At 39.3% G+C, this 18712-nt stretch overlaps 1 protein-coding gene and 2 pseudogenes across 1 annotated transcript in view; all 3 read left to right on the top strand.

Moving 5' to 3' along the window:
• Positions 1–11381, top strand: part of ZNF277 (zinc finger protein 277) — a 135560-nt gene extending 124179 nt beyond the window's left edge. Inside the window, exons 8-12 of the mRNA XM_055420855.2 lie at positions 4478–4545; positions 6616–6712; positions 8312–8354; positions 9457–9631; positions 11051–11381. Of these exons, the coding sequence (XP_055276830.2) occupies positions 4478–4545; positions 6616–6712; positions 8312–8354; positions 9457–9631; positions 11051–11237 (570 nt within the window). The 3' untranslated portion in view covers positions 11238–11381. The remainder of the gene's footprint in view (positions 1–4477; positions 4546–6615; positions 6713–8311; positions 8355–9456; positions 9632–11050) is intronic.
• A 969-nt stretch (positions 11382–12350) lies between these two features.
• LOC129552444 (transcriptional adapter 2-alpha pseudogene) lies at positions 12351–13322 on the top strand (annotated as a pseudogene).
• Positions 13323–13375: 53 nt separating this feature from the next.
• LOC129552446 (transcriptional adapter 2-alpha pseudogene) lies at positions 13376–14024 on the top strand (annotated as a pseudogene).
• Positions 14025–18712: the final 4688 nt, after the last annotated feature.

Here is an 18712-nt window from a genome sequence, read left to right as displayed (position 1 = left end):
CTGAAGTATCAATCTTAACAGTGTTCTTGGAATATTATAAATCAAGATATAAAAAATATATAGGCTAAAGAAATTTTTAAAAACTGTTCCAAATATTAATAGTGTATAGTTAGAGAAAAATGAGGGCCAATGGTTTTTCATTTTAGTTTTCTTTTAGACTTCATTAATGAAAAATATTTATTGTCAAGACTAAACTATTCTAAAAGTTTAGTTAAGCAATAAATACATTGTTTTTTTTTTTCCCTAAGGACTTTAAAGAGCAGGTCAATTTTTTATTGTTATTTTATAAATTTTTGACTGTGCTACCCAGCTTGCAAGATCTTAGTTCCCCAACCAGGGATCAAACCCAGGCCCCCAGCAGTGGAAGCTCACAGTCCTAACCACTAGACCACCAGGGAGTTCCTGCTTTATTTTTTTTAAGGATTAAAAAAGAGAAAAAGAGAAATGAGAGTCATTCATCGTTTATTCCTCTGAGGGAAAAAGCTCACATGAGTACGTGGATGTGGGCAAAATATTGAATTGTTGTTTTAGTAGCTAGTGTCTGCACATCCATTTCTCACATCCTGTTTCCTTCAGAAGAAATTTCATTGACTTCATTCAGTCTATAAACATTTTAGTGCTTTCCAGGTACCAGATGCTTGTGGAACAGAGAGAAAAATATGGCAGAATCAGCTACTACTTTCAAGGAACTTAGAGATTGGTGTGAGAACCAGATGTGTAAGCACATTAATTTCAACACTTTGTAATGGTGTGTATAGAATTAATGTTTTAACCTCTCCTATATTGGAGAAGGCAATAGCAAGCCACTCCAGTACTATTGCCTAGAAAATCCCATGGATGGAGGAGCCTGGTTGGCTGTAGTCCGTGGGGTCGCTGGGGGTCGGACATGACTGAGCAACTTCACTTTCACTTTTCACTTTCACACATTGGAGAAGGAAATGGCAACGCACTCCAGTGTTCTTGCCTGGAGAATCCCAGGGACGGGGGAGCCTGGTGGGCTTCCGTCTATGGGGTCGCACAGAGTCAGACACGACTGAAATCACTTAGCAGTAGCAGTAGTAGCATTAGTAGATCTTTGCAGTAATTGAGTCGTGCACCCACAGAGTGTCCCACTTCGGAACAGAATTTTCAGACCAACAGTAATGGAAGCGTCCAGGGTATTCCTGGCAAGATACACTCTGAGAGTCATAAAAGGTGGGAGATCAATAAACGATGTCCTGATCCCTGGTCAGGACAAAGAGGCTATTTGGGGTCCCTTTTGGGCTCAGCAAATTGATAGATTCCATTTTCTTTCTTGGGAGAAATAATTTTCCTGTTTAATAACTCATATCAGTTTTTTAATACTGATAGACTTGCAAATAAATATATTAACTGTCTTTTGCATAATCTAAATTATCTAGTTAGAGTTCGTGCTTTGTTTTCTCACAAACAGAAGGGTTTGATGGATGGGAGGTTGGGGAGCAGCTAAGGGACAAGGTCCCAGGCAGTTTCACGTTCAAATACTCTTGCCTCAGAGGGAAGCAGATGCTTAACATCACCTTCAAGGCTTCAGGTACATGTTCTGTAGGTGCTCATGGTTCAAGGCCTGAGTTTTACTAAAGGGAAGTATTTTTGCAGTGGTATTAATCATTTTTTTTATTTAATTTTTTTTTAGTTTTAAAATATACAAACCCATCTGTAACAAAAAATTGTTGTTGTTTAGTCACTAAGTCATGTCTAACTCTGTGACCCCATGGACTGTAGTCCACCAGGCTCCTCTGTCCATGGGATTTCCCAGGCAAGAATACTGGAATGGGTTGCCATTTTCTTCTCCAGGGGACCTTCCCAACCCAGGGATCAAACTCACGTCTCCTGCATTGGCAGGCAGATTCTTTACTGTTGAGCCACCAGGGAAGCCCCAACAAAAGTAGGCTCTTAACCTATTTTTCAGTTTTGTTATAATTCTCTCCACTGTAATTATTTACATTACAACACTGTCTCTGTTTCTGATGGATTTTTTTTTGTGTGTAAGCACATGTGCATTTTAGGACTGAAAGGGTGCTGGGTGAAAGGGACCTTTTTTCCCCATTTTTTTCCCACCCTCTCATTGATCATAAGCCATCTGATGCAGAGGTTTGAGGAGGTGTTCTGAACATCTTTACTGACATGCCTTCCCAACTTTGTTTTTTTCTTTTTTTTTTTGCGTTCTTCTCTTTCCTGATATGATTCATTAGTAGGCAGTGTCTTAATCAGAGACTAATTTTTTTTTCTCTTTGTGTCTTGTTCTTATAATAAGTCATACATTTAACTGTACCAAGGCAGAGCACTCTAGGAAAGTCTCAGCCACTGTCACATTCAAATCACTTGTTTCCTATTATACTAATGAACACAGAGTTCCATTTTGTTCTCAAGCGGTAAATGGTTATTGCTGTATTGCCTAGATAAATCCCTGTGTTGTGCTTAATACTGAGAAAGCTGTAAAGTAATGCTTTGACTTTGGAAGTTTGACAGTGAAAGATATTTTTCATCATTTTGGGCTCAAACCATTTATTGATAAGTAACATTTGCCTGTATTGTTGAATGGTAATACCCCAAATGACCCATCCTTGAGTAATATCTTGCAGCAGTGGCCTTGAGTCCATGTCCACAGAGACCAACCAATACATAAAAGATTTAATTCATCACCAAAAATTCCATCTAATAAGAATCCTGTTGGCAATGGTGAGGCCACTGTTACTGTTCATAATGATGCTCAGACACTTCATGACAACTCTGGGAAGTCCATTATGGAGTCCAAATTAACTGTCTCTAATGACGTTATGGTAAATCTCTGAGTGTCTGAGTTTATGCATCATTTAGCTGATAGATAATGACAGCTGCAAAACCTCTCATTAAGTTGATGAATGATAGATTTTCTTTTTCTCTCAATCATAATGGCTCTTGTAGTCCTTTGTTTTTAGTTAAATGAATACCTTCCTTAAGAAAATGTTTCTAACTGAGAGTAAATTCTGGTAATGTTTTTCTGAAAAAAGGATATAAAACAGGAATATCTGTATTATATCAGGTGAGGTTGGACTTGACAGTTACCATAGTTTAACTGCTTGGAAAAGTGCCCAGTAATATTTCTCTGTATCCCTCTTTAATGCAGTGTCTGCTTTTGCATGGCACAGTGGGAAGATTGAGTAGACAGAGAAGAAAGGCCAAGAGAAAGAAAGAAATGACTCAAGGGAGAAAAGAGACATGGTTGGGCCAAAATAAAGCATTCCTGCTCATCACTGCATTAAGTTTTGCTGAAACTATGACTAAATTTGTCTGACTGTAAGAGATAAAAGGGATTTGAGTGTATATTTGAGTACCAACTATTACCTGGTACCATGTGATTTTTATACATTAACTATTTACTCAACATTCACAAAACTTTTGAAGTAAGATCTAAATTGGCATCACATTTTTTAGATGTTTTCAGTTACAATTCAACTCAAAAAAATAATTTCTAGTATCCACTGTGTACCTGACTCTGGAAATAGAACAGTGAACAAAAGCCATGTCTTCACAGACATTCTAGTGCAGAAGACAGAAAATAAGAAAACAGATCCACAAAATGATTTCAGGGTATGATCAATGCTTTGAAGAAAAATAAAATGTCCTAGCAGAATAAGTAACTTGAAAGAGGGGTGTTTTAGACAGGGTTCAGAAAAAGAAGTGGTAACATTCGGGATGATGGAGCCATGTTAGGATATGTGAGGCAAACGAAGCCAACAAGTGTAGAAGTAGCCGGGTGGAAGTCAGCTTGCTGTGTTCAAGCAAGAACCAGAGAGTGATCTGACCAGAGCCAGCTAAGCATGAGAAAAAGTGCTGGAAGACAGTGATAGAGAGGGAGCCTGGCAGACCATGGAGGCCTTATAAGCCATGGGAAGACCTCTGAATTTTGTTTTGAGTCTGAGAAGCCCTGGGAGGGGTTAGACAAACAGCGAGGTACCCCGTAGAAAGTTCACTGTGGCTGCTGTCTGGGAAGTAGACTTTTGGGAACCTCAAATAGAAACAGAGTCCAACTTGGAGAGTCTCTCTCAAAAGATATTAGTGATTTTTCTAAAAGATCCCCAAGAGATTTCTGTGTACATCCAGGGCTGAGAAATGCTAATCTACATTTAAGAGAAAAGAATTTGACTGAAAGGTTATCTCTGCTTCTCTAAAAAAGAAAGGCATATTAAAAATGTTATTAAACATTGTTTCATGCTTTTTAAATGTTTGATTTAGGATATATCTGAAATCCTAACCATTTAGGATAGATCCTAAATCCTAAACTTTGAGTTAGAATATATCATTTCTTACCCTGAAATAACAGCTTTACTATATTCTGCTTGTATTGTTTTAAAACCGTTTGCGTTTAGGAACTGTCTTGTTTTATTTTGAGTTCAGTATCTACTTTCTCTCTTCTCTCCCTCTTCCCCCTTCACCTCCCCTCTTTATCTCTAATCTCTCTGTTCTTCCTTCAAAGGAACTTGGAAAGTCATGGGAAGAAGTTCAACTAGAAGATGATCGGGAGTTGCTAGAGCATCAGGAAGAGTAAGAATAATTATTGATGGTGCTTAATCACAGTATTTTAAGAGAAGAAAAATAGTTCTTTATTTCGATTTTAAGTTACCATTCTGAAAAGATAGAATAAAAAGAAAGAGAACCTTTCTGTAAGTCATGTATCATTTCATGTAATATAGCCAAAACTTGAAATCAAAATAACTTTTGATACCTCATACCAGTCAGAATGGCCATCATCAAAAAGTCTGCAAATAATAAATGCTGAAGAAAGTGTGGAGAAAAGGGTACCCTCCTACACTTTTGATGAGAATGTAAATTGGTGCAGCTACTATGGAGAACATTATGTAGGTTCCTTAAAAAACTAAAAGTAGAGCTAGCATATGATCCAGCAATCCCCCTCATGCACATATATCTGGAAAAGATGAAAACTCTAATTTGAAAATATACATGTACTCCAGTGTTCATAGTGGCACTATTTATAGTAACCAAAAGATGAAAGCAACCTAAATGTCCATGGACAAATGAATGGATAAAGAAGATATGGTATACAAACGGTGGAATGTTACTTAGTCATAAAAAAGAATGATATAATGATATGACATTTGCAACAACATAGATGGACTGAGAGATTATTATACTAAATAAAGTAAGTCAGACAGAGAAAAATGGCTATCAACTGATATCACTTATATGTGGAATCTAAAGGTATGACACAAATGAATTTATTTAGAGAACAAAAATAAACTAACAGACATAGAAAACAAATTTATGGTTACTAAAAGGGAAAGGGGGTGATAAATATAGGAGTTTGCCATTAATAGATATACACTCCTATATATAAAATAGATAAACAGCAAGGTTCTACTGTATAACATGGGAGATTATAGATAATATTTTATAATAGCCTTTAATGGAAAAGAATCTGATAAATACCAGATTTTTTATCAAATATTTTAATAAAAACATATATGCTTATAAAATGATTTTATATATATATATATACAAATATATACATATATAACTGAATATATACGTATAACTGAATCACTTTGCTATATACATGAAACTAACACAGCATTGTAAATCAACTATACTTCAATAAAAATTAATGATAATACCAAAATAAGTTTGACATAATTAAAACAATGTTATTCCAACTAAATAGTGTTTTGCTACTACAGCTGATCGTTGAGCACACAGGTAACATATAATTCAGAGAAAAATATACTCCAGAATTCTTTACTCGTTAGTCCATTGATCCCTAGACCTTAAACTGATATGAGCTTTGAATTCTCCATGCTCCTTACTGTTGGAATAGAGAACATAACAGCTAAATTGAGGTTAACTTTGTTCTGTGTTGATCCCATTGATGACTAACTTAAAACATTCACAGCTTCTTTGCTTGAAATTATAAGCTCGAGAAGTATTCTTTTCAACCTGAAAGGATTCCCCGTTATTCATCTTCCTCTCACTCAAAGCTGTTCAGCCTTTTGTCTCTCCTGGGATTTTGCTTCTCCAGGTTTAGCAGTGACAAGAAGTTGACAGTATCTCAAAAAATAAATGCAAGGAAGGGAGAAAGTGGTAAAAAGGCCCTGTATGCTTTTTGATATCTGCCATCAAATTTAACACTTGCCCCATTTAAAATGATCAGCATTTCCCACATGAAAGATACCAGGTTGCCTTTTTAAAATACGCCGCTTTTCATGCAGAAACACACTCTCGGCCCTGACTGCACCTCACAGCATGTGCACTTACTGGCTGTACTTAATGAGAGAGCATCCCGTCTCCTGATATGTCTTCTCTGCAAATTAAAGCTGGTTGTCTCAGAAAGACATGGTGCTGATTTTGTAGTGAAATAGCTGCTCAGAAAGAGAGGCAAATATAAGAAGATAGAGCAGCACCTGTTTGCTATTTATATTAATTTCATGCTGCTACTTTGAATTTCAAAAATTGTATCGAAAACTCATAATATGACAGTCTTTACAGAAATGTCAGAGTTGAAAGAGACTGGCAGGGTTTCTTAGGAAGCAGAAAATAATACCAGGTCACTGTTCAGTATACCCTTGAAGCTCCATGTTTGTGGTTTTATTTTTAACACAGTGACTGGTCTGATTGGGAAGAACACCCTGTGTCTGCTGTCTGCCTATTCTGTGAAAAGCAAGCAGAAACAATTGAGAAATTATGTGTCCACATGGAGGTGAGATACTCTGATTCATTTGACATTTGTTTTGTCATTCTGACAGGGAGAAGTTGATGATTACTGCAACTTCATCATCTTATACCTTTAGTCTCTTGATTATTTTCCCCTTCCTTAAAGTGCTGTAAGCAAAATGGGAATCAGGGAGGGTCGATCAAAGAGAAGCAGAACTTGGGGCAGTTAAGTGGAGTGCACTGAACCTGGATGAACTGTTAGTTTGGTATTTCACAGACCACTGCTGCCATCCCACCTCTGAGATGTTTACGAGATAGTTCTGCCTTAACCTGTAGGATCTGCAACCACGATTAACAGTACCCAGGATGTGGACAGGTTCTGAGTCTTTTTCCCAGTGCTTCCCGTGCTGGTGAACAAGGAGAGCAGGAAGAGAGAAAGTTGCCATTTACAGAGCCCTTGGGAGGGATGAGGGCGAGGAGCCATGGAGGTGGAGAGGGCACAGAGTGTGGTTTTACAGCTCCCTCAGTTACCAGGATTTGAAGAGAAGAAATTTGAGGACATTTCCAGTTTGTGTTTTCTCTTCTACATGCTATTCTTTTGTTATATTGGGAGTTGAGTTGAGTATAATAGAAAAATATTACTGGATTATTCTGATGTGCCCTCTCTTCCATCCCCCCACTCAGCTCTGCAGTAGTGGAGCAGACTCTCGTGTTTCACCCACCTTCATTCTCATTCATGAAAACTGTTCTTAGTTCAGTAAAACAAGGACCTGGAAGGTGTTCAAAAGGCTTTGGGCATTTACTCAAGAGAAAGGAGAATCATTTTGTTTGAAGCAGGTTTTCATTAGTACATGTGGATAGTTTCCAGTCTTAAATATCCTAATCTCATAATATCCTAATCTCTTTGAATTGAAAGGTGCCTTGGTCCCTCTATCCTGCGTAAGGATTCCCTTTGCAGGAACCTTGACTGGTGTCCTCAGCCTCTGCTGAGTCACTTTCAGTGATAACATATCATGGAATTCTTAATTATCCTGCCTGTGGTGCTACATTGAATGCCTTCACAGAGAGTTAGATGGTCTTTATTCTCTGTAAGCTTGTAAGTGGAAGCATTTACCCAGATGGGCGATTGCAGGAATGGAACAGAATAAAAATAAGCCTGTGCATCATAAAAATCAAAAGACATATAATTTGTGGGAAGATATGAGTGAGGAGAAACTTGCAGGTTTAAACACCATATTTGACAGTATAAAAGGAAAAGCAGAATATTTAAAATTACCTATCTACTTGTGAAGCAAAGGACCTATAGTCATAATTCTAGTCCAGACACGCAGTATAGTAGGGCTGCATTTACCTAGTGACTGAGGACCCTTTTGTCAGACTGCAGAATGCATACAAAGTAAATGATAAAAACTGGAGAGACAAGCTGTGAACAGCTAAAATGTTTTAACTGATTGACATGACTTGTTTGGACTGTGCTTTATAAAGCCACTGGATGTAGATTTTGAAGACTTTGAAAGCAGATGATGAACTGAGACTGAGTTCTGCAGTGTTCAAACTCCTGTGAATAAGCTGTCTGTTTATACGTTCATCCTGAAAAATTAAATAATTTATATGCTCACAGGTACATTCATTCCCTTTTTTTTAGGATGCACATGAATTTGATCTCCTCAAAATAAAGTCAGAACTTGGTAAGTTTGATTCGGAAATTGTTTTCCATGATGCTGCTTTTTTTCATGCACTATCCCGTGAACGATGCCTGTGTTCTGCAGTTGTGATTGGAGAGTGTACAGTCAAAATGTGTCTCAATGGGACTGCCTGAAACAGTGATTCACAGTCTGAACTATGATATTCAAATATAGGTTTTTTTTTTCCTACATATATGATGTCAAATAAAACAGGGCTTCCCAGGTGGTGCTAGTGGTAAGAACCTGCCTACTGCTGCAGGAAACAGAAGAGACGTGAGTTCAATCCCTAGGTCACGAAAATCTCCTGGAGGAGAGCATACAAGTTAATGATTAATATCTATCGTAACGTGGAGGGGGCTAGTGGAAAAAAGCATGGATTTTGAAGTCAGACTGGAGTTCACAGTCCAGCGCTAGCACTTACTAGATGTGTGACATTGGGCCTCAGCTCAGCAGAATGTTACAGAGAATGGATAGTATATGAAAAGCACCTACTGCACTGCTTAGTAGTGTAGCTCGAGTGTTTATTATAGATGTGCCCAAGTAGATCACCGTGAAAGAAAAATTAGTGTCATGAAGACGTAAAGTACTGATTTGCTAGTATATCCAAGACCATAAAAAGCTCACTTCCCACCCTTCAACTCACCTACTGCTTTCCTAGACTCTTGAAAGTATTACTTTACTTTATTGCTCTTATACACATTTATATGTGCTGTGTATGTAATAGGTTAATAGTCAAGAACATGGGCTGTGGAGCCAACAACCTGGTATCAAACCCTGGCTCTACCACTTACTGGCTGTGCAGCCTTGGACAGTTTCCTGATGTATAATGTGGATACGGTGACACCTATGTGGTAGGGTTAAACGTAGGGTTAAAATTGTGGAGATTAAACGTATTAATGCATGAAAAGTGATTAGAGCAGTGCCTGGTACATAAGCACTATATAAGTACTGGCTGTTATTATTTTTTGTCTATTATTATGCTTTAAATCTGCACTGCCTCTTCAGGTTGGTTGATAAAGAGAAGTGATTCTTTTAAAAAAAATTGCAACAGTACAAAATTGGGTCTGACCAGTTGTCTGATGATTCTGTATACTTTCATTTTCAGGATTAAATTTCTATCAGCAAGTGAAGTTGGTCAATTTCATTCGGAGGCAGATTCACCAATGTAGATGCTATGGCTGCCATGAGAAGTTCAGGTCCAAAGCAGACTTAAGGACTCATATGGAAGAAGCTAAGCATACTTCGCTGCTTCCTGAAAAACAGACATGGGATCAACCACAGTGAGTTCTGCTCAACCAGACATATATTTCTTTGCTTCTTCTCCATTATCTCATCCATTTATTTAATTACTTTAAACTTAAATAAAAAATAAATGCAAGTCTGTTGTAAAAAGTAAAAATGTTAAAAAACCTTGGTTTGAAAATAATCTCCCTGTTACAAATGTAATCAACTACTTCAGATTTTATGGTATAGTGATATGTATAGCTATAGATATAGAAATATAGATTTTTAAGTTATATTTTGTTAAGAAAGTATTTAAAAGCATCTGCTATATCCACTACACATCTATTGCATCATTTTTAATGGTTGCCAAATATTCCATTGTATGGATGTTACCCTAATTTGCTAAAATAAATGATTTTTATGTATTACTCTTCTAAATAGATGCATATGCCTGCATTTTTGCACACTTACATAATTATTTCATTTAGATAAACTCCTAGACATAAAACTACTGTGTCATACAGTCTACCACTACTAGGGCTTTTGATGCATGTTTTGCGTCCTGGCACTTTTAAAACCATCAAGCATTTGTTCTAGTATGTACCTGTTGAGATGGTCTCAGACTCCCAGTTATCCTTTGCCAGTCTCACCTTCTGAGATGGTTCCCAAATCACTCTGGATGATCTCAGTTGAGGGAACCTCTGGGAGGTTGTGGGGTTCCAGCTCCAGAGAGATACCTCTATTCTCAGGGTATGTTAAATCAGAGCCCCCAGGAGTCTAGGCAAAAAGCTCTAGTTTTTCCTCTTTAGAAAATTCCAGATTTATGAAAGGCAGAGTCAGCCCTGGACTAACCTGAGACCCAGTTCCTATAATTCCTCTTATACAAGTCGAAACCTTTATATTTCAGAACTACAGAGTATGTCCAGAGAAGGAACCAGAGTAATAGAATTCTATAGACATTTTTAATTTTTTTAATTTATAATGAAGAAAATAGTGATGATTAGATTGGGGGATGGGGAACCCCACACGTGGAAACAGTTGTTTTTATCGGATATTTGAAGGAGCAGTGTATGAAAGAGTAACTGTATTTGAACTTTGCTATCCCTAGGGGGGAACTGAAACCTTTGAATAGAAATGAGAGGAATGTAGTTTTTATCTTTATACAAAGAGGTGTTAAATTAATAGCTAGAATTTCCTGATAGCATAGTAGGCTGCCTTTTAAGATAGTATCTTGTTATGTTAAATATCAAGCAAAGGCTGAAATGCCAGCGTTATAACAGAGATACTAGTAAGACTGATGTCAGCCAATAAAGGTCAAAGTAAAATTAATTCAGAAGTTCTCTCCTTTACAGCCTTTGCAAAATGTAGTTGAAACTGTTGGCAAAGAAACCTAGCAAAATTATAGTAATGTTTGTATTCAACTGCTGAGAAATTTTCTAGTTTTGGTTATTCAGTATATTTGTGGTTGTTTTCAGGTATTACTTTCCAACGTATGAAAATGACACTCTGCTATGTACACTGTCTGACAGTGAAAGTGACCTGACAGCTCAGGAACAAAATGGAAATATTGCCATCATTAGTGAAGATACATCTAAACTGCATGCTTTGAAACAAAGCAGTATTTTGAACCAGTTGCTACTACATGAGTCCTTGAAAAACTAGAAGAAACTGCCAGAGAAGCAATGTTTCATGTTTTCTCCTATGAGACAGACACGAAAGAATACTTTAAAGTTGAACGTCAGCAAAGGATTAGTCCTTGGTAAAATAAACTTTTTTTAAAAAAAATGACTTTTTTCCAAAAGTAAAGTAGAAACTAAATAAAATGAAGGCTTTTTGTATTTGGGCTCTAATGTTTTATTCTGTGATCATTGTAACTCATATTTATCTATAATAAGGAAGACATGTAAATCAAAAAGAAATGAAGTGTTCAAATTGTTTATCCACCTGATTTCAACCAGTAGTTTCAGTCTCTTCCCCACAGACTTTCTTCATGCAACAAGTCACAGAATTTGACAGATGTGTACTTTCTGTACTGCACTGGGTCAGCTGTAAATGTAGTGACCAGCAGAGGAGCAAGAGAGGAACAATGGTCAAAGTCCTGGATGATGCACACATTGGACACTATTTTGGAATAATCAAGATCTGACCATATTATTATTATTGCTTTCCACCTCGAGTTACTAAACTGAAACTTCTTAAAAATGGACTTCAAGACAACTTCACTTTCCCCTACAGTGTGTACATGGCTAACAGATAAGTATCATTTTTTTATAAACATGACCACAATACCATTATAATATTTAAATAAAATAACAATAACCTCTTAATATCATGTGTTTTCCATTGTCCCTAGTTGAACAGTGTGTTTAGTCTACTGCATCTACTGCTGTCATCTGATGCACCATTATAAAGTTCGCCATCAAACCATTTTAGTGTCCATTGATATATACTATCTAGAATATTTTTTTAGGGCTTGCAAAATGGTGATTTTCTAATTCTGTCATTTTTTTTACCAATGGGTTCTTTACAGCGTGGGTGCTCGAGAGCACTGGAGTCTGAAGTTCTAGTTTTCTTTTTTAATTTATTTTTTAATTGGAGGAAGATTGAGGTGAGGCACGACGCGCTGCACGGCGGTTGTCCGCGGGCCGTGAGCCCCACTCGCAGGATGAGGGAGCAGTCATCAGCTTTGGTGTATGTGTTGGCAGGTTCTGAAATCTCCTTGAAGCAACTCGGATTAAAGAAGATCAAAGCAACAGAGTCTTTGCCAACTGGGGAATGGACGGATTGGGTTCCTTTAGCAATGATCCCTCTGATAAGCCACCTTGCTGAGGCTGCTCCTCCTACCTCATGGAGCCTTATATCAAGTGTGCAGAATGTGGTCCACCTCCTTTTTTCCTCCGCTTACCGTGTTTCACGCGAGGATTTGAGTATAAGAAACATCAAAGTGATCATACTTATGAAATAATGACCTCAGATTTTCCTGTTCTTGATCCAAGCTGGACTGCTCAAGAAGAAATGGCTCTTTTAGAAGCTGTGATGGACTGTGGCTTTGGAAATTGGCAGGATGTAGCCAATCAGATGTGCACCAAGACCAGGGAGGAGTGTGAGAAGCACTATATGAAGCATTTAATCAATAACCCTCTGTTTGCATCTACCCTGCTGAACCTGAAGCAGGCAGAGGAGGCAAAAACTGCTGACACAGCCATTCCATTTCACTCCGCAGATGACCCTCCCCAACCTACCTTTGACTCCTTGCTTTCTCGGGACATGGCAGGATACATGCCAGCTTGAGCAGATTTCACTGAGGAGTTTGACAATTACACGGAGTGGCACTTGAGAGATATTGATTTTGACGAAGATGACTCGGACCTTTTACATGCTCTGAAGATGGCTGTAGTGGATATCTATCATTCCAGGTTAGAGGAGTGACAAAGACGAAAAAAAATTATAAGAGACCATGGATTAATCAACCTTGCTGCTGCTTCTAAGTCACTTCAGTCATGTCCAACTCTCTGCGACCCCATAGACGGCCGCCCACCAGGCTCCTGTCCCTGGGATTCTCCAGGCAAGAATACTGAAGTGGGTTGCCATTTCCTTTTCCAGTGCATGAAAGTGAATAGTGAAAGTGAAGTCGCTCAGTCGTATCCAACTCTTTGTGACCCCATGGACTGCAGCCTACCAGGATCCTCAGTCCATGGGATTTCCCAGGCAAGAGTACTAGAGTGGGTTGCCACTGCCTTCTCCTAATCAACCTTCAGTTCAGTTCAGTCGCTCAGTCGTGTCCGACTCTCCGCGACCCCATGAAAATCAACCTTAGGAAGTTTCAATTAATGGAACGACGATATCCCAAGGAAGTCCAAGATCTTTATGAAACAATGAGGTGATTTGCAAGGATAGTGGGGCCGGTGGAGCATGACAAGTTCATTAAAAGCCATGCATTGGAATTTGAACTCCGAAGGGAAATCAAAAGGCTCCAGGAAAACAGGATGGCAGGCATTACCAATTTTTGTAGTGCCAGAACCTACAACCACCTCAAGAAGACTCAGGAAGAGGAGCGCCTCAAACGCACCATGCATTCGGAGGTGCTCCAGTACATCCAAGACAGCAGCACCTGCCAGCAGTGGCTCCGCCGGCAGGCTGACATTGATTCTGGCCTGAGTCCTTCTGTTCCTATGACTTCAAATTCAGGTAGACGAAGTGCACTGCCCTTGAACCTCACTGGCCTCCCTGGCACAGAGAAGTTGAATGAGAAGGAAAAGGAGCTCTGTCAGATGGTGAGGTTGGTCCCGGGAGCCTATTTAGAATACAAATCTGCTCTGTTGAACAAATGTAACAAGCAAGGAGGCTTGAGACTGGCACAGGCAAGAGCACTCATTCATGATAGACGTGAATAAAACCCAGAAAATCTATGATTTCCTCATCCGAGAAGGATACATCACCAAAGCCTGAGGCTCCCCAGGAGCGTGGCGGGCCAAAGGACCACACAGGCATTCTGGAACCTTGTTTTTGAACTGAATTCTCATTGTGAAAAGAGGGGAAGAACAAAGGAAATCTTCAGTTTTATTAGTGTCTACTTTCTTCTCCACCCTGCTTTAAAATACTCCCGTTGTTGGTATTGTGCTGCAGAGTTATGTGCTAGATAAGCTATTGTTAATTGTGTGTGGGCATTCATTCCTAGCTCCTCTTGTAACTAAAACAAGAGCCATAGTACCTCACATCACAGTGTTAGTAGAAATAGAATTAAACCAGTCTGTAATCCCAGGAGTCCAGCTCAGATCCTTGTACCTGCTTAGGAGGTTGGTTTTCTGATTATATTTTGCCTTCAAACACTACAGACAGATTTAAAATAAAGAGGTTATAGTGAGAGAAAGCTTTTTCTTTCTGAGGGTTTCTTTTTCAGCTGACAACTTATGTTTATGAGTAGAAAGGAGGAAAACCTCCCCATTGATGATCTTGGCCCAAACTGTACTTTGAACTTGAATGTCTGGCTCTGTAATCTGCAGTCCGACTGTCTAATCTGCAGAAGACTTGAGGAGGTAGCAATGGATATAAAATGTCTCTGTTATTTTTAGAATTGATTAAAATGCTTTGCTACTTAAAAAAAAATAATTGGAGGAAGATTGCTTTACAATATTGTGTTGCTTTCTACCATACAGCAACTCAAATCAGCCATAATTATACATATATCCCCTCTCTCGGGAGCCTCCCTCCCCACCCCCCACCCATCTAGTCCATCACAGAGCACCACACTGTTAGCAGCTTCCTACCAGCTATCCGTTTTACACATGATCGTGTATAATATGTCAGTGCTACTTTTTCCATTTTCCCACCCTCTCTTTCCCCTACTGTGTCTACGAGTCCATTCTCTACATCTGTGTCTCCATTCTGAAGTTCTAGTTTTCAGTTATTAATGCCAATGTATGTAGGCATTGCCCCAAGACTAATCTTGAAGTTGTATGGTATGACCTGTGCAGAATCTCAAGACTAATCTCCCACCGTGTGATCCAAAATTGACTAGAGTTGTAAATTATATGAGCTCTGGCCAAGGCCCCGTGTAGGCACCCATAATAAGGCTTTTCATTGAAAATCAGCAAACAATAAATAGGAGCCCTTATTGAATGAAAAATCTATCCAAGTTAAAGACACAAGTTGTTTTAAATAAAAGTCAGGCTTCTCTGGTGGTCCAGTGGTTAAGAATTCACCATGTAATTGCCAGAGACACCAGTTCAATCCCTGGTCCCAAATGATCCCACATGCAATGGAACAACTAAGCCCATGGGCCACAACTTCTGAGCCTGCACTCTAGAGTCTGCAAATTGCATCTACTGAGCCCACATCCTGCAACTACTTAAGCAAGAGCGCCTAGAACCTGTGCTCGGAAACAACAGAAGCCACTGCAGTGAGAAGCCCGTGCACCGCAATAAAGAAGAGACCCCACTTGCCACAACTAGAGAAAGCCTGCGTGCAGCAACAAAGACCCAGCACAGCCACAAAATTAACAAGTAAATCTTTTTTAAAAAAGGTCAAAAAGATAATTATCCTGTGCCTAGAAACTTGGGTCTCTAGAAACTAGATTTGTTTGGGAAATCAAGGAATGTCTGGAGTGTTCCTAGAATGTGCTTCATTCTCAGGACAGGAACAATGACAGGATGAGAACAAGTAAATGAAGGGTAATTCGGCTTTAGAAGGAGAAACCTTTTTTGGAGATAAAGTTGAGATCTTACAGAACAGATTCAATAGACATTAACGGAAAAGTGAAATTGAAGGACAGACCTTCAATGTCTGTCCTGTACTTGAAGGGACAGGATGCTGTACTTGAAGTTTCATTCATTTAAGAGGTTATTTCTTAAATAGGTAGGTATTTGGTGGGACCATCTGGAACATAAGGACAGAAATAATTAGTTCCAAGGAAACTGAATAAGAATATAAGCAAAGTCTCAGCGAACTGTACGAACTGTCCCAGAGGGAGCACGGAGCACAGATATAAGCCACTACTGGGCAAAGTGCTCTATTAGAGCTACGCAGAGCTTCCTTGGAAAGAACCCCTGTGCCTTCAGGACTGGACAGTGGTGTCAAACGTACCTGAAAGTCTGGACCATTTGAGAGGGGAATAGCAGTCCAATGCAAGTAAACTATTCACAGGATTGTTAAAGGAGTTTCCAGATGTCACTGTAATTATGCATGATGTAAGTGCTGCCTGTGCCCAGAGGGAGCACACCTGAGAAATTTTGAGAATTGAGACTCTAAATGAAGGCAGTAAGAAAGGTGAAACATAGTAGGAGATAGTGACCAGGACAATGATTAATGAAATACAACCCTGAATTGGCCATTAGCCCAGTCAAAAAGTCCATGCTGAATATCTAACTCGGAAAGGTGAGAGTGCCAAGGTTTTTTTGAACAGTGATTGCCTTTGGGCAGACCAGAATCTAGTAACTTATCTCTCAGAACAGAAGACTCCATTAGACAAAATCTAGGTGAGAAAGGTAACACTGTCTGGGCCAGAAATGAGAGTTAAGTTTTATAAAAAATAAAAGAGAAGCATCAGATCTGACAAATACTATTAGCCTATATGTGTTAGGGAAGGAAAGGGATCAACTTAAGAAATAAGGTATACTGTGACAAACTCAGCTGTTCCTCCTAGAAGGGTGTAGTGAGGAAATCAAGCACTGGGATATATCCACTATTGCTGGAAAAGGCAGAACAGAGAGGAATACTTCTGGAGGCCTGGACCAGTCAAAAGCGGGAGAAGTTCTGGTGTGCTGAGGAGGCTTGCCAGAGGTATGTGTCCTCACCACTGCTCTTAGTCTGGTAGTTCAGTTCCCTCTAGTATTTATTTATTTCTAGTAATAGTACTTCCCTGGTAGCTCAGATGGTAAACAATCTACCTGCAATGAGGGAGACATGGGTTTGATCCCTCTTAGATCCAAGTATGATCTCCTGGAGAGGGGAATGGCAACCCACTCCAGTATTCTTGCCTGGAGAATTCCATGGACAGAGGAGCCTGGTGAGCTACAGAGTTGCAAAGAGTTGGAAACAACTAAGCTACATGGACAAAGGAGTCTGGCAAGCTGCAGGGTCACAGAGAGTCAGACACAAGTGACTCACTTTCCTTTTCACTTCACAATAATAGTAATCTTTGGTTGGGTACATGGCTGCCTAGAATGAAGACCGCATTTCTCAGCCTCTCTTGCAACGCAGAGAATAGGCATCCTTATTCTATTGTATTTTGCTATATTAGACTTCTCTGGTGGCTCAGAAGGTAAAGTGTCTGCCTACAATGCGGGAGACCTGGGTTCAATCCCTGGGTTGGGAAGATCCCCTGGAGAAGGAAATGGCAACCCACTCCAGTACCCTTGCCTGGAGAATCCCATGATGGAAGAGCCTGATGGGCTACAGTCCATGGGGTTGCAAAGAGTCGGACACAACTGAGCGACTTCACTTATTGCATTTACTGAATACTGCATTTTTTACAAATTGATGTTCATGGCAGTCCTGCATCAATCAAGTTTATCAGCTCCTTTTGTCCGATAGCATTTGCTCACTTCGTGTCTCTCCCATTTTGGTAGTGCTCACAGTATTTCAAACTTTTCATTATTATTATATTTGTTATGTGATCTGTGATCATTGATCTTTGATGTTTCTGTTGTCATAGTTTTGGGATGCCATGAGCATACCAGAACAACCCATCTCTCTCTCTCTTCAGGCCTCCCTATTCTCTGAAACACAATGTTGAACATAGGCCAATGAATAGCCCTATAGTGGCCTCTAAGTGTTCAAGTAAGAGTCACATGTCTCTCACTTTAAATAAAAAACTAGAAATTATTAAGCTTAGTGAGGAAGGCACATTGGAAGGTGAAATAGAAAAGCTAGGCCTGCCAAACAGCCAAGTTGTGACCACAAAGGAAAAGTTCTTGAAGGAGATGAAAAGTGCTACTCCAGTGAACACATGCATGATAAGGCAAAACAGCCTTACTGCTGATACAGGGAAAATTTTAATGGTCTGGATAGAAGATCAAACAAGCCACAATATTCTGTGAAGCTAAAGCCTGATCCACATCAAGGCCCTAACTCTCTTCAATTCTCTGAAAACTTGAGAGAGGAGAGGAACGTGCAGAGGGTGGTTGATGAATTTTGAGGAAAAAAGCCATCTTCATCACATCAAAGTGCAAGGTGAAGCAGCAAGTGCTGATGTAGAAGCTGCTGCAAGGTATCCAGAAGATCTGGCTACGATAATTTACCAAGGTGACTATTCCAAACAACAGATTTGAGTGTAGACAGAGCAGCCTTCTATTGGAAGAAGATGGCATCCAGGACTTTCATAGCTGGAGGAAAGATGTCAATGCCTGGCTTCAAGCCTTCAAAGATCAAACTGACTCTCCTGTTTGGGCTAATGCATCAGGTGACTTTAAGCTGAAGCCAGTGCACATTTACCATTCTGAAAACTGTGGGGTTCTTAAGAATTACGTGAAGTCTACTCTACCTGTGCTCTGTAAATGGAACAAAAAGCCTGCGTGACAGAGCAATGGTTTTACAACATGTTTGACTGAGTATTTTGAGCCCACTGTTTAGATCTGCCTAGAAAAAAAGATTCCTTTCAGAGTCATTTCAACTTTCAAGTCTAATTATTAATAAATGCA

Source organism: Moschus berezovskii, chromosome 3 (assembly GCF_049115385.1).
Source record: "Moschus berezovskii isolate FMDL1 chromosome 3, NW_MosBer_1.0, whole genome shotgun sequence".
Taxonomy (NCBI): Eukaryota; Metazoa; Chordata; class Mammalia; order Artiodactyla; family Moschidae; genus Moschus; species Moschus berezovskii.
The sequence above is the reverse complement of the archived record's forward strand: the minus strand, read 5'-3'. Positions and strand labels throughout refer to the sequence as shown.